Source organism: Chiloscyllium plagiosum, chromosome 12, assembly GCF_004010195.1.
Source record: "Chiloscyllium plagiosum isolate BGI_BamShark_2017 chromosome 12, ASM401019v2, whole genome shotgun sequence".
In the NCBI taxonomy this organism is placed as follows: domain Eukaryota; kingdom Metazoa; phylum Chordata; class Chondrichthyes; order Orectolobiformes; family Hemiscylliidae; genus Chiloscyllium; species Chiloscyllium plagiosum.
In genome coordinates this window covers 16,248,272-16,261,846 of record NC_057721.1, presented here as the reverse complement: position 1 = coordinate 16,261,846, position 13,575 = coordinate 16,248,272, and the positions used below count along the sequence as shown (strand labels likewise).

Sequence of the window (13,575 nt, the reverse complement as noted above, 5' to 3'; positions counted from 1 at the left end):
TGCTGGAAAAGCGCAGCAGGTCAGGCAGCATCCAGGGAACAGGAGAATCGACATTTCGGGCATAAGCCCTTCTTCAGGGCATAAGCCAGATGTTGTCATGTTGAGAACTCTTGTGGCCTGTCCCTCCTCACTGTATACCACCATGCTATCTCTGGCGGTGTTAGAGAATATACTCAGTGATGATTGAGTTCTCTCAAATGTTGCCTGAAAGCTTTGATTTCATCAGTATGGCATTTGTGTTGTCTGTGCTACATACCTCCCAATTTTGGCACATATGGTTAATATGGAAAATCTTTCCATTTTCTGAGCTCTCTTCTTGATATTCTCTTGAGGACTACTTTTGATTTTCAGGGCTGCATTTTGATTTTTCTATTGTCCACATGCCAACAAAACAGCATTCTCATCTCAGTATAATATCGCTTTCTGTTTGCATTAACATTTCTTGTGAATTGTTCTGTTGGGTACAAGATGAAAAGCTTTGACAAAATCCATCATTTTTCAGCATTACTTGATGTCTGCAGTGTTCATTACAATTGCATATTTTCGTTTTCTTTCCATATAAATAGGTCATGAACATATGGCTTTAAGCTAGAGATAACATGTTAATTTGCTAATAATTCATTTTACCGGTGATTTCAGGTTTTCCTGGCTCATGGTTAGCTGAGTATTTCTTTTTTGACAAGATTAAAACCGTTTTCTCGTTCATGTAGCCTCCCTTTCTATTCCCAAATTTGTAGCTCCCTCCCCAGCTACTCTGTTCTGACAACTTCGGATACTCTGGCCATTTCCAGTCCTGGCCCCTCACCGTTAGTCACTTATTACATCTCCAATCACAGACTGTTTGTTTGTTTTTTTTGTCTAACAGTTGCTCCTCATAGGTTTACTAGTTTTTTTCTTTAAAATTTACTTGTGGGATGTTGGTGCCGCTGGTGAGGCTAGTATTTATTGCCCAGGGCACTTAAGAATCAACTGTATTGCTGTGGGTCTGCAGTCACAGATAAAGACAGACCAGGTAAGCATGGCAGATTTCCCTCTCAAAAGGACATTAATGAATCAGATAGATTTTATAACAATCAATATTGATTTGGTGACTGCTTTTGGCTAGCTTTTATTCCAGATTGTTGCAAATTGAAACTGTTGTGATTTCAAATTTCATTCAAACACATGCCCAGAACATGAGCCTGGAGTTTCTGGATTACGAGTCTAGTGACATTACCATGATACCATTGCCTTCCCTACTTTGAGAAGAGTTGCAATTTTGGTGTTTTAGGTTTTTACATCTCATCTAAATTCTAGGCAAAATTTTATTTTCGGTGTTGTTCATCTTTGTACGAAGAAACATATTAAGATTTAAAACAACGTGTCTTCTTCTCTTCAGTTAAACATTGTATATCCTTTTACACAAAATATTATGATGATCTATTGACTAGGTTCACTAACTATACTATTGAATCGTTGGAAAATCTAGCTCTAAAATTGCAGTATAGCATAATTCTTCTGAAATTTGATACAGATAAGTTATTTATCAGATTTTGTCGTGCTACACAGGTGGAAATGAATGCAGCCACAGCCCAAGTTTGTTTGTTAATGAAGCAGAATGAGCTGTTGAATGAAAAGTTAAAGGATGTAGCAGACTATACAACGTTAAAGACAGAAAATGTACAGCTTCGGACTGAGATTACTATACTGAGGAAACAGCTTGATGAAGTTCATCATGAAAATCAGAAGCTGCTTGAAAGTTAGTGTATTTTGTTTCTATGAAATAGAATGCTCTTACATGCACATTACAAGGTAATTAGTTACATTTAGATGGTTAACGTTTGAACAATCGCGTGATATTAGATGTTCTTTGTATGGGTTGGGGGTTGGGAGACAAATGTGCCATACACTTGCACAACAGAGGTTTGCTCTTACACGACCTGTTTCACAGGTGCTAAGTAGGCACATAGTGGCAAATTGCAGGAAGTGCATGCCCAAACGTTGCAAGTGCACTTCCTGTCATATTGGATTGAACTGCCCCACAAAATCCAGGGAACATATCAACATTATGTTTCAATGCTTTTTAATGGGATTGTACATTGGTACTCGGTTAGTTGATCTGTCATTTCAAGCTGTTGGTTGACTTATGGCCATATTTTAGTTTGTTGTCTAGCTCCAGGCACGTGCTTCTTGGAAAATTGTTCTCATGTTGTACTATTTTGATGACATATAAACAGTTTTCAGTCATGGGTAGTCTGGTCGAACTACCTTTAGGCCTGTGTGACAAGGGGGAATAGCAAGGAAGACACCGGACAGGAGTATGACATTCCTTTCATTTCAAGATAGAGATATCTCAAGTTTGTGCTCTGTTTTATCTCAACTAAATATGCCCTGTTCAAATTCAAAGTATCAAAGGAAATTACAGTGCCATAAACTCACTGGTGCACAATGGGTAATTCAAAGCTAATCCTGCAACAGCTTGTTTTGGTCCTATTAAATGCATCTAAATTCTGAAATATTTGGAGAACATTTGGGTTTATTCCACTCAACCATGGAGTTACAGATTTTTTTATCAAATATTCAGTGTTGGGATCACATTTAGAATGTGATCCTATTACTAAATTGCTTTCTAGGCAACTTCAGAGGGAAGTTAATATTCAACCAGTTGATGTGGAACTGGAATCCTATAGAAAATATTATTCTTAAATGGCATTATTGAACCCGTTGGGCTTTCTAAAACAATCTGACACCTTTATGATCATATGTTGGTACCAAATATTTATTTCAAGATTTTTTTCTTAAATTGAATTAAAATTTTCTTACGGCCGGATTTGAACTCCTATTATCTGGGCTGTGAGACCAAGCCTTTGGATTGCTCATCCACTAACATAACTTCTAGTTTGGAAGATTAAGACCAACCCGGGTTATTGCCAAATGACTTGTTGCCATGTTGGAATTCCATGTAATTCTTGTTATGTACATCTAACAATATACAAAGTACTATAAGGGAGCGTTGTATATGGATTTTCTCATTAGTAAAGACCTGAGGATAATGGATAATTAAAGGAGTTAAACAATAAATTTTCCTTTCATATCTCTCAACCAAAAATAGTGTGTGAATTCAAATTTGGCTCTTATATATACATTCCTTGTGAATGATTCAAAAACAGTATTAATGTAACATCATAAACTATGTCATTTTTATTTTCTCCAGTGGTTTAGTACAGCAAAACTGTAAATGCATAAATATTTTAAAATTCCAATCGTACAAATGTTGAAACATATAGGTATTAATTGAAACCGTGACATAGATTAAACTTTCTAAACATTGTATTTGCAGGGCTGAATCAACCTTCTGCTGCTCAATTAGCTCTTCACACTGAATTAAAGAAAGTAGAATATTCAAGAAAACTTGACCAAGATGAATATCAAAACCAAACACAGAGTCTGGAACAACAGCTACAGAATGAGGTAAAGAATAGCCTGAAACATGAGCATTCTGCTTATTATAGGGTTCATATTAACAGTCATCCATCAAAAATGCATCTTGTGTATACAGAGAATAATGGCTTCGGGGCACTATACATGACAGGACTGCAGTTCCTGGGTAGAAATTGTTCTTTAATGTGGCGTGAAGGTTTTGGGAGACAAATGTGCCATACATTGTCCCAGACGTTTGCTTGTACTATACCTGTTTTACAGGCAACAAGTGGCCAATTATAGGAAATGTATGCCCATAAGTTGAAAGTATACTTCCTCTCATAATGGATTGAGCTGCCCCATAAAATACATGGAACATGTTAACATTATTTATCAATGCTTTTTAAAGGGATCATGGGCTAGTGCCAGGTTAGTTGATGGTCTGTCATTTCAGGCTATTGGTTAACTTATGGACATATTTCAGTTTTCTGGCTAGCTCTGGGACTTAATTCTAGCTTCTTAGAACATTGTTTTGATGTTGCATTATTTTTGATTGCATATGAATGGTTTTCAGTCATAGGTAGTCTTGTAAAATACCTTTGGGCCTGCATGATAAGGGGTAAGCAGCCGTGGAGACACCAGATAGTAGTAGCAGCTGCAATATGAGGGAAGAGGGCACAGTGCTGGAAACTATATCACTGTATGTGTTCAATGCAAACATTTCAGTGCAGTCACTTCACAAAAGAGGCTGTCACTGAGCATTGTTACCTGCAGCAGCTAGAACTTGAGCCTCAAACCAGAGGTTGAGGGTTTTATTTTATTCCTCACCAACTGGATGCTTGATGTTTTGCATTTGCACACAACTGGTCATTGTCAGGTATGGACGGTTTGAGTAATAAAGGAAGGCTGGGATTTGTTTCACAGGAGTGTGGGAGGTTGAGATGTTTATAGGTTTAGAGGAGTATAGATAGGATTAATAGTAAGTGTTTTCCCCTAGAATGTGGGACTTCAACACTAGTGGTCATTTTTAAGCTGAGAGGAAAGAGATTTAGAAAAGATATGAGGGACAATTCTTTTACACAGAGGGTAGTTCGCGTGCAGCATGAATTTCCTGAGGAAGTGGTGAATGTGGGCACAATTAGAAAGTTTAAAAGACACTAAGATAAGTACATGAATAAGAAAGGTTTGCAGGAATGTGGGCCAAATCTAGACAGATGGGGCTAGCTTAGTTTGGGACAATGGTTGGCATGGACTGGTTGGACTGAAAGGTCTGTTTCCATGTTGCATGCCTCTGTGTTTAGGCCATTGCTCTGAGTTTGATTTTCAGCAGCAACTTTCTAAAAATTAGCAACCAGCAACTGATTTAAATACTGTTTGCTTTGTCCTTGTATGTCTTTGAATGTCCTTTGAATATATGACCTTCCTTCAGCTGGTAATATCTAGTCTCCCTTCGTTCATTGCACATCCACCATCCTAAAGTTGCACTCTGCCCATCTGAGCCATGATCTCTTGATGATTAGTTCAACATTATTGACTTGCACTTGCCCTTCCCCTTGAAATATTTTCTGTTGTTGTCTTATGTAATGCATATATAAATGAGAGATATGCTAACAGCATGGCATAACTTTGTTGTAGCGCTGTTCTGAATAAGCAGTTGAAACCCAATTTTAACTTGACCCGATCAGACGGAAAGGCGATAACCTCAAAATTGTATAGGTGTACTACTTATTCCAGTTGCATCATATTTAAAAGGGCTGACATCAGATACCTATATTGCATTTTCATAAGTGATTTTGCATTTAAGTTTGGGTTTATACAAAATAGAGTATTCAATGTGGTTTTGTTTAGAAAAGGGTGGTGCTGGGAAAGCACAGCTGGCCAGGCAGCAGCCAAGGAGCAGGAGATTCGATGTTTCGAGCTTAAGCTCTTCAAGAAGATTCCTGAAACGTCAACTCTCCTGCTCCTCGGCTGCTGTCTGACCATCTGTGCTTTTCCAGCACCACACTTTTTGTCTCTGACCTCCAACATCTGCAGTCCTCACGTTCTCCTTGTTTTTGGATAGTCAATTAAGCTCAGAAAATTGAAATAAGAACTCTATCCATATTATACAATTAAAAATAATAGGAGGAATACAGAAAAATGAAAAGGTATTCACTGAGTTGTCATCTAGTAAATTTTTGTAATGTTTTTTGAACCGATCTTTCCTTCTGCAGATGGAGCGGTGTGCAAAGTTGAGAAGCCAACTTATAGAATATGAGGATCAAACCAGAAGAATGAATGGACAGGTTGATGATTTGAAACTTCAGCTGCGACAAACACAGTTGGGTATGCCGCTTGTAACAACAATTCAGTTCATTTACTTGACAAATTATACCTTGTCTATTAGCTTTTGTAAACTGTCATTTTATTGATAGCTGTTTGAACTTTCACATGGTAGCTCAGCATTTAGCACTGCTGCCTCACAGTGCCAGGAACCTGGGTTCAATTCCATCCTTGGGCGACTGTCTGTGTGAATTTTGCACATTTCTCCTGTGTGTGGGTTTCCTCTGGGTGCTCTAGTTTCCTCCCAAAGTCCAAAGATGTGCAGGTTAGGTGGATTGGCCATGTTAAATTGCCCATGGTGTCCAGGGATGTGCAGGTGAGGTGAGTTTGCCATGAGAAATGTGGGGCTACAGGAATAGGATAGGGGGGTGAATCTGAGTGGGATGCTCTTCAATGTGGACTCAATGGGTTGAATGGCCTGTTTCCCCACTGTAGGAATGTGATGATTTATTTTGAAGTGATCAGTTGACAGAAGTTTGTTTGATTAGTAAAGAAAACAAGGTTATAATTCAGTGCAGTTTTCAAATTGAGGTTTTTTTTCTAAAAGAAACTTAATTTTTGGGATGATTAACTTGATTTTTAATGTAATTGCTTTCTGTATGAAAGGGTCAGTTAGCTTAGTTGGTTAGATGGCTAGTTTGCAATACAGAGTTATGCCAACAGTGCAGGTTCGTTTCCCAGATCAGCTGAGGTTACTGTGAAGATCCTGCCTTCTTAGCCTCCCCTGAGGTGTATTGACCTTCAGGTTAAACCACTGCTAGCTGTCTCTCTTTACTGAGACTACAGCCCTATGGCTCTCTAGGATTTTGGCTACTTTACCCTTACCTCTGCAAGAGTGTGACACAACTGTGTTGAAACTGATGGATGGACAGTTTCCCTCAGAGGAGATTTGCCAAGGGCAGGCTAGAAACTGGCTCAGCATTTATGATAACCTGTTTCGTGGGCTCACAGTATATTGGTAGGACTTAAATCCCACAGTTGGAGAATATACAAGCCTATGGAGCTGCCAACTAATGTGATCGAGCAGTGGTTTCAGCAGCACCAAAGGTCCATCGTGCGCTCTGCTGGGACTGCATACAGACCTATGAAGGAGGGCCATGGACTCCAGGTGCAGTTCATTGGGGGAATTCAGGAACTGGGCAAATGTTGTATGGCTTTCTCTCAATGGACAAGGGGCACCCTTCAATTTTCTTCCTGCCTTCATGATAGGGATGAGCTTGGAAATGGGTAGGAAGGTAGTGGGTTGGGCACTGAACCTTATATGACTCCATCCTGAAAATATTAGGCAGAGCCGTATAATATCCAGTCTACATCTGCTTCTGTTCATTGCACATCAATCACTTGGTCATAATGCTAGGTGGAGTGATGCCCATGTTTGCAGGCAATACTAAAACAAAAGGCAATGTAACTAATTCTTAGGCCCAAATAAAATAATGGGAATACTGATGAGATGATAGATCTTTGGGAAACCATGACATCTATAATTAACTACCGATAAATAAGTGACATACTTTGTTATATTGTTTAAAAAGAAAGCAAGTAACAATTATGCTGTGGTGAAAAACTTCATGATGTGGAGGAACAGAAGGATTTTGAGGGGTCAAGTTCTTAAGAATTTTTTAAACTCAACTTTGGGTACTGCTGATGCAGGAGATAAGCACCAATACATTCACCGAGCTGGGAATTTGTGTTGCAGACGTTTCGTCCCCTGTCTAGGTGACATCCTCAGTGCTTGGGAGCCTCCTGTGAAGCGCTTCTGTGATCTTTCCTCCGGCATTTGTAGTGGTTTGAATCTGCCGCTTCCGGTTGTCAGTTCCAGCTGTCCGTTGCAGTGACCGGTATATTGGGTCCAGGTCGATGTGCTTATTGATTGAATCTGTGGATGAGTGCCATGCCTCTAGGAATTCCCTGGCTGTTCTCTGTTTGGCTTGTCCTATAATAATAGTGTTGTCCCAGTCAAATTCATGTTGCTTGTCATCTGCGTGTATAGCTACAAAGGATAGGTGGTCGTGTCGTTTCGTGGCTAGTTGGTGTTCGTGGATGCGGATCATTAACTGTCTTCCTGTTTGTCCTATGTAGTGTTTTGTGCAGTCCTTGCATGGGATTTTGTACACTACATTGGTTTTGCTCATGCAGATGACAAGCAACATGAATTTGACTAGGACAACACTACTATTATAGGACAAGCCAGACAGAGAACAGCCATGGAATTCCTAGAGGCATGGCACTCATCCACAGATTCAATCAATAAGCACATCGACCTGGACCCAATATACTGGCCACTGCAACGGACAGCTGGAACTGACAACCAGAAGCGACAGATTCAAACCACTACAAATGCCAGAGGAAAGATCACAGAAGCGTTTCACAGGGGGCTCCCAAGCACTGAGGACGTCACCTAGACAGGGGACGAAATGTCTCCCAACACAAATTCCCAGCTCGGCGAACAGAACCACAACAACGAGCACCCGAGCTACAAATCCTTTCACAAACTTTGAACCAATATATTCACTAAGTTAAAAAGTCGATCTGTGTGCTGTAACTTCGACATAAATCCATTATTCCAAGGGTTGTAAAGAATAACATTGCAAATTACAATGGAGCTGAAAGCTTGCTAAAGTATTGTTATCTGTTTGTTCACATCCGTTTACAAAGGTACTTATAATTCAGTAGCTTTAAGGTTATTCTTTTACCACTGTTCGTTCTTATTGTACCTTTTGCTTCTCCCTTTGGTTTGCTGGGTCTTGCAGCTTTAGAGAATGAAGTTTACCGGAATCCAAAACCCCCTCTGATTGATCAGTCAATCATTGACCTCACTGCAGACAGAATTGCACCACATGATGTTTATGCAGATGTTGGTTTACTTGGCAGTCGAGCAGCACCTGAAGATCGTCTCTTTTATCCAATGTCTGCTACATGTGCAAATTACAGCAAGTTAACTGAAAAAACGTGTTCTTCACCAGATTCAGACCAGGATTTTGTAGCCGGAGCCAAGGCTCGAATAAGGGAGCTAGAGAAAGAGTCTGAGAACCTAGAGGAAGCCTACAGAAACTACCAAAATAGAATTATTCGAACCGCCATTCAAAAAAGTTCAGAAGCTCAAGGTTTTTCTCCAGTGTCAGTTAACAATATTCTCAGTAGAATTCCATCCAGTCATCAGCACAGAGTAACATTTGCAGAAAATGCCTTCACTTCTCAACAGCTACAGTTTACTACAAGAGGACAAATACATGAAGAAAATCGCCAACAAATAACTAAAATTGAAGATCACCAAACTCCTAACATATCTCAGTTTACATCTCCAAGACACTGTTCTTCAACTCCTGTCAAGCATAAACTTAAATATGATGAATGTAGCAGAACTTCAGAAGGTATGATTTGTCATAATCTATAAATTAGAATTTGATCGCAAGTGGGTAATATATACCAAGAAGCCTCGCTGGTAATTTTTGGATAAGTCTAAAGAATTATGACAGTTATAAATATAATGTAAAAATGAAAGTGGGAAAAATTGCTCCAAATGGATTAATTTAATCAACTAACTTCATTGAATATTCATACACCATGCTATTCATCATGGATGCATTAATGGCTAACTATTTTTAGATCTGTTGCACCAATAATGCTGTATTTATTGTCCCATTAACATTGCACTTGTGTAATGATAAATGTCAGTCCAGCTTTCTAAAACATACATCTCAACTCCACTTCCTTCCTCTTGTTCACAAATTAGGTAAGCAGTTAATAGATAGTGGAGTGATGATAAAGAATGCATTTGTGAAGTGAAGAGAATAACCAAATTGACACAATTAAACTGATTTCACTTGGGTCCCATACAAATGAGTGAAGTGAGAAACCTTTTTGTTCTGTCAATCTGGAGTGGATTTTGAGTACTGAAGGGGCACCAAATCTAGCAGTCTAAATTGTATGTGTGTCGATAAAATCAACCCGGAATTCAAGTCTATCAGAAGTCATTTATAAGATCATTATAAAACATTTGCGGATGTGACAATCCAAATCAACCTATCAAGGTTCACTCCTGTAGTATCCTCAGTCTTCCAATTCTATAAAGTAATTTCATTTTACATGTCCAGAAATGTTTATCTTTGATACCCTGACTGAGAGATTGTTTGAAATATTTTTCAGCCTTTAAGTAAAGGACTTTGACCTAATATTTATTTCAAATCATCTTCTCACTCTGGTAAATTACAGGAGTGATTTTCTTTGATCCTATTTTCCTAGTGTATTTATAAATAGCAGCATTTGTGGCAATGTTACCACTAGATGGAGCAACATGCAATCGTGTGAAATTAGGATATTGCTTTCTGGTTGCATCTATAGCAAAGCACTGTTTATCAAATGAATCACCTCATTCCACGTTTGATATCCAAATAACTACAATACTTTCTGGTATAATACGGAATTGTTACGACATAAACGCTTCTGCTCGTTAAACCAAGCACCGAGAAAAGCTCACCTCACATCATAAACTGTTAAGAGTATGAGTGTTGGAGAACTCCCAAATTCCACTATTTAAAGAAAAATAAATCAATTTATTCTTTAACTCTAAAAGTGAACATTAAACAACAATTATCTACAACTCTGAGCCACCTTTCTCCTAACTGCTTGTTATCTGCCTCCAACTCTATAACAATATACTGTTCCAGTAACTACCCTTATTTAAAAAAATACATCAACTTAATTTCAAAACCAGACAGTGGCTGTCGTCTCTGGTGTCTGACCTCTGGCTGTAGAGCTCCCTGTGTCATATTTGGCCTTTTGCTGTAAAGATGTTTTATAGGAAAAAGCTACCTTTGATAGAAAGTGTTTTGCTTGCAGTTACTCTGTTGATGATAGTTGGTCTCTCTCTCTCTCTCTCCTAACTTTCAAAATGTCTGCTTCTTTATGCCCCTAAAATCAGGCCATCTCATTGGTTGGCAAAAACAATAAATTCAAACTCGATTGAAAGGGTTCAGAAAAGATTTACAAGGATGTTGCCAGGGTTGGAGGATCTGAGCTACACGGAGAGGCTGAACAGGCTGGGGCTGTTTTCCCTGGAGCGTCGGAGGCTGAGGGGTGACCTTATAGAGGTTTACAAAATTATGAGGGGCATGGATAGGTTAAATAGGCAAAGTCTTTTCCCTTCTGGTCAGGGAGTCCAGAACTAGAGGGCAACATTTAAGAGGCCTTTGGATGGGTATATGAATAGGAAGGGTTTGGAGAGGATATGGGCCGGGTGCAAGCAGATGTGACTAGATTAGGTTGGGATATCTGGTTGGCATGGACGGGTTGAACCGAAGGGACTGTTTCCATGCTGTACATCTCTATGACTCTATGATTAGATTTCAGCATCCTGGGACATAATTTGAATGGTTGTCAAAAAAGCAACCAAAACTCAGGTATTTGTTTCACAACCAAATGTTACATATTTTCAATTTGCTAGTACATCTGGAGACTGCTAGTCAGCCACATGACAGATGCCTGCAAGCTCTCATTACAAAACAGCTTTCACTCTCTCTTGAAGGTTCAGTACATGCCTTCAACTTCATAACAGAATCCAGTCAGCAGAATTGGGCCTGATCAGATCTTAAAGAGAGGGTTTGTCTAGTATCAGTGGGTATTTACTGTAATGTGGTGACTGAGGTGGCAGTGGGGGAGCACTTTTGGGGCCAGTGTATCCTCCCCTTTTCCCCCCTCAGTCAACGCAAAATGCTCAGAGATGCAGTATAGTTTTGCCACCTTCTTCTTTATTCCGGGCCCTGGAGGGAGAGAGAACGATCGGCCATGTGCACAGGGACACAAGTTCTCCGTCTAATCTCATCAACAGCAGTTTCTTAATGACTTATAGTCATTTTACAGGGAGGATCATCCAGATAAGGCAACATACATATTGTTGGGGTGACAATTACAATCAGCGAGTGTCAATAGTAGAGATTAAGCCATCTGGAGTTACACAATGAATGTTCTTAATCTTAACTGGCTTCACATAATGAATACTTTTCACCTGTTAAATTGACCTTACATACTGAATGATTCCAATATGGTTAAATGGCTCTACATAATGAATGTTTTTCCACCTTGTTAAACCATTACCCTTGCCTCCAGCACCCCTTTGTTAACTGCAAGTTCTTATCTGATCTGAGTCATGCTCAGCCAAACCTCTTGTTTCACAAAACTCAAAATTTAACTCTTTCTCTGCCTGGTTATAGCCTATAAACATTCTCAAGTGATCAAATTCTATTAAGTTTTTAAAATAATAATAGGAAAGGATAGACTGGATCTAAAAGTTCTAAATTTGGAGGAAGGCCAATTTTGACAGTATTGGGCAAGAATGTTCAAATATTGATTGGGGCCAGATGTTCACAAGTCAGGGGATAGCTGAAAAGAGAGAAGCCTACAAAAATGAGAAAGTCCAGAGACAGTATGTTCCTGTTAGGGTGAAGGTCAAGGCTTGTAGGTGTTGGGAATCCTAGATGACTAGAGAAATTAAGGTTTGTTAAGAATAAGAAGGAAACATTGTCAGATACTACAGCAGGGATTAAATGAATCCCTAGAAGATTGTAAAGGCAGTAGGAATGTACTTAAGGATGGCAAAAGGGGAACATTGATTATCCAAATAAGGTTAAAGAGAATCCAAAGGGATTCTACAAATACATTAAGGACAAAAGAGTACCAAAGGAGAGAATGTCTGGAACTGCAGGAGATGGGGAGATACTAAACAATTTGTTGCATCAGTGTTTACTGTGGAGAAGAATATGGAAGATAGAGAACACGGAGAAATAAATAGCAATATCTTGAAATGTGTACATATGACAGAGGAGGTGGTGCTGGATGATTTAAAAGGCGTAAAAGTGGATAAATCCCGAGATCTGATGAGGTGTACCCTCGACCTCTTTGGGAAGCCATGGAAGTGATTGCTGGGCTCCTTGTTGAGATATTTGCATTATCGATAGTCACAGGTGAGGTGCTAGAAGACTTAAGGTTGGGTAATATGGTGCCGGTATTTAAGAAAGGTTGTAAGGAAAAATAACAACTTTAGACTAGTGTATCTGACATCAGTGGTGGGGAAGTTGTTGAAGGAAATCCTGAGGGATAGGATGTACATGTATTTGGGAATGCAAGGACTGATTAAGGATTATCAAAATGGCTTTGAGTGTGGGAAATCATGTCTCACAAACTTGATTGAGTTTTTTGAAAAAGTAACAAAGAGGATTGATGAGGGCAGAGCGGTAGATGTGATCTATTTGGACTTCAGTAAGGCGTTCGACAAGGTTCCCCATGGGAAACTGATTAGCAAGGTTAGATCTCACAGAATACAGGGAGAACTAGCCATTTGGATACAGAACTGGCTCAAAAGTGGTGGTGGTGGAGGATTGTTTTTCAGACTGGAGGCCTGTGACCAGTGGAGTGCCACAAGGATCAGTATTGGGTCCTGTACTTTTTGTCATTTAGATAAATGATTTGGGTGCGAGCATAAGAGGTACAATTAGTAGGTTTGCAGATGACACCAAAATTGGAGGTGTAGTGGACAGCGAAGAGGGTTACCTCAGGTTACAACAGGATCTTGCCCAGATGTGCCAGTGTGCTGAGAAGTGGCAGATGGAGTTTAATTCAGATAAATGCGAGGTGCTGCATTTTGGGAAAGCAAATCTTAGCAGGACTTATACACTTAATGGGAAGGTCAGGGGGACGTTACCATTGTTGAACAAAGAGACCTTGGAGTGCAGGTTCATAGCTCCTTGAAAGTGGAGTCGCAGGTAGATAGGATAGTGAAGGCGGCATTTGGCATGCTTTCCTTTATTGGTCAGAGTGTTGAGTACAGGAGTTGGGAGGTCATGTTGCAGCTGTACAGGA

The 13,575-nt window shown here is 39.5% G+C and overlaps 1 protein-coding gene across 2 annotated transcripts in view; it reads left to right on the top strand.

The window, feature by feature from the left end:
• ofd1 (OFD1 centriole and centriolar satellite protein) overlaps positions 1-13,575 on the top strand; it is a 96,357-nt gene that overhangs the window by 47,092 nt on the left and 35,690 nt on the right. For both annotated transcript variants that reach the window (XM_043700577.1, XM_043700576.1), the window contains exons 13-16: positions 1,549-1,738; positions 3,320-3,450; positions 5,613-5,724; positions 8,472-9,092. In XM_043700577.1, coding sequence (XP_043556512.1) covers positions 1,549-1,738; positions 3,320-3,450; positions 5,613-5,724; positions 8,472-9,092 — 1,054 coding nt within the window. The remainder of the gene's footprint in view (positions 1-1,548; positions 1,739-3,319; positions 3,451-5,612; positions 5,725-8,471; positions 9,093-13,575) is intronic.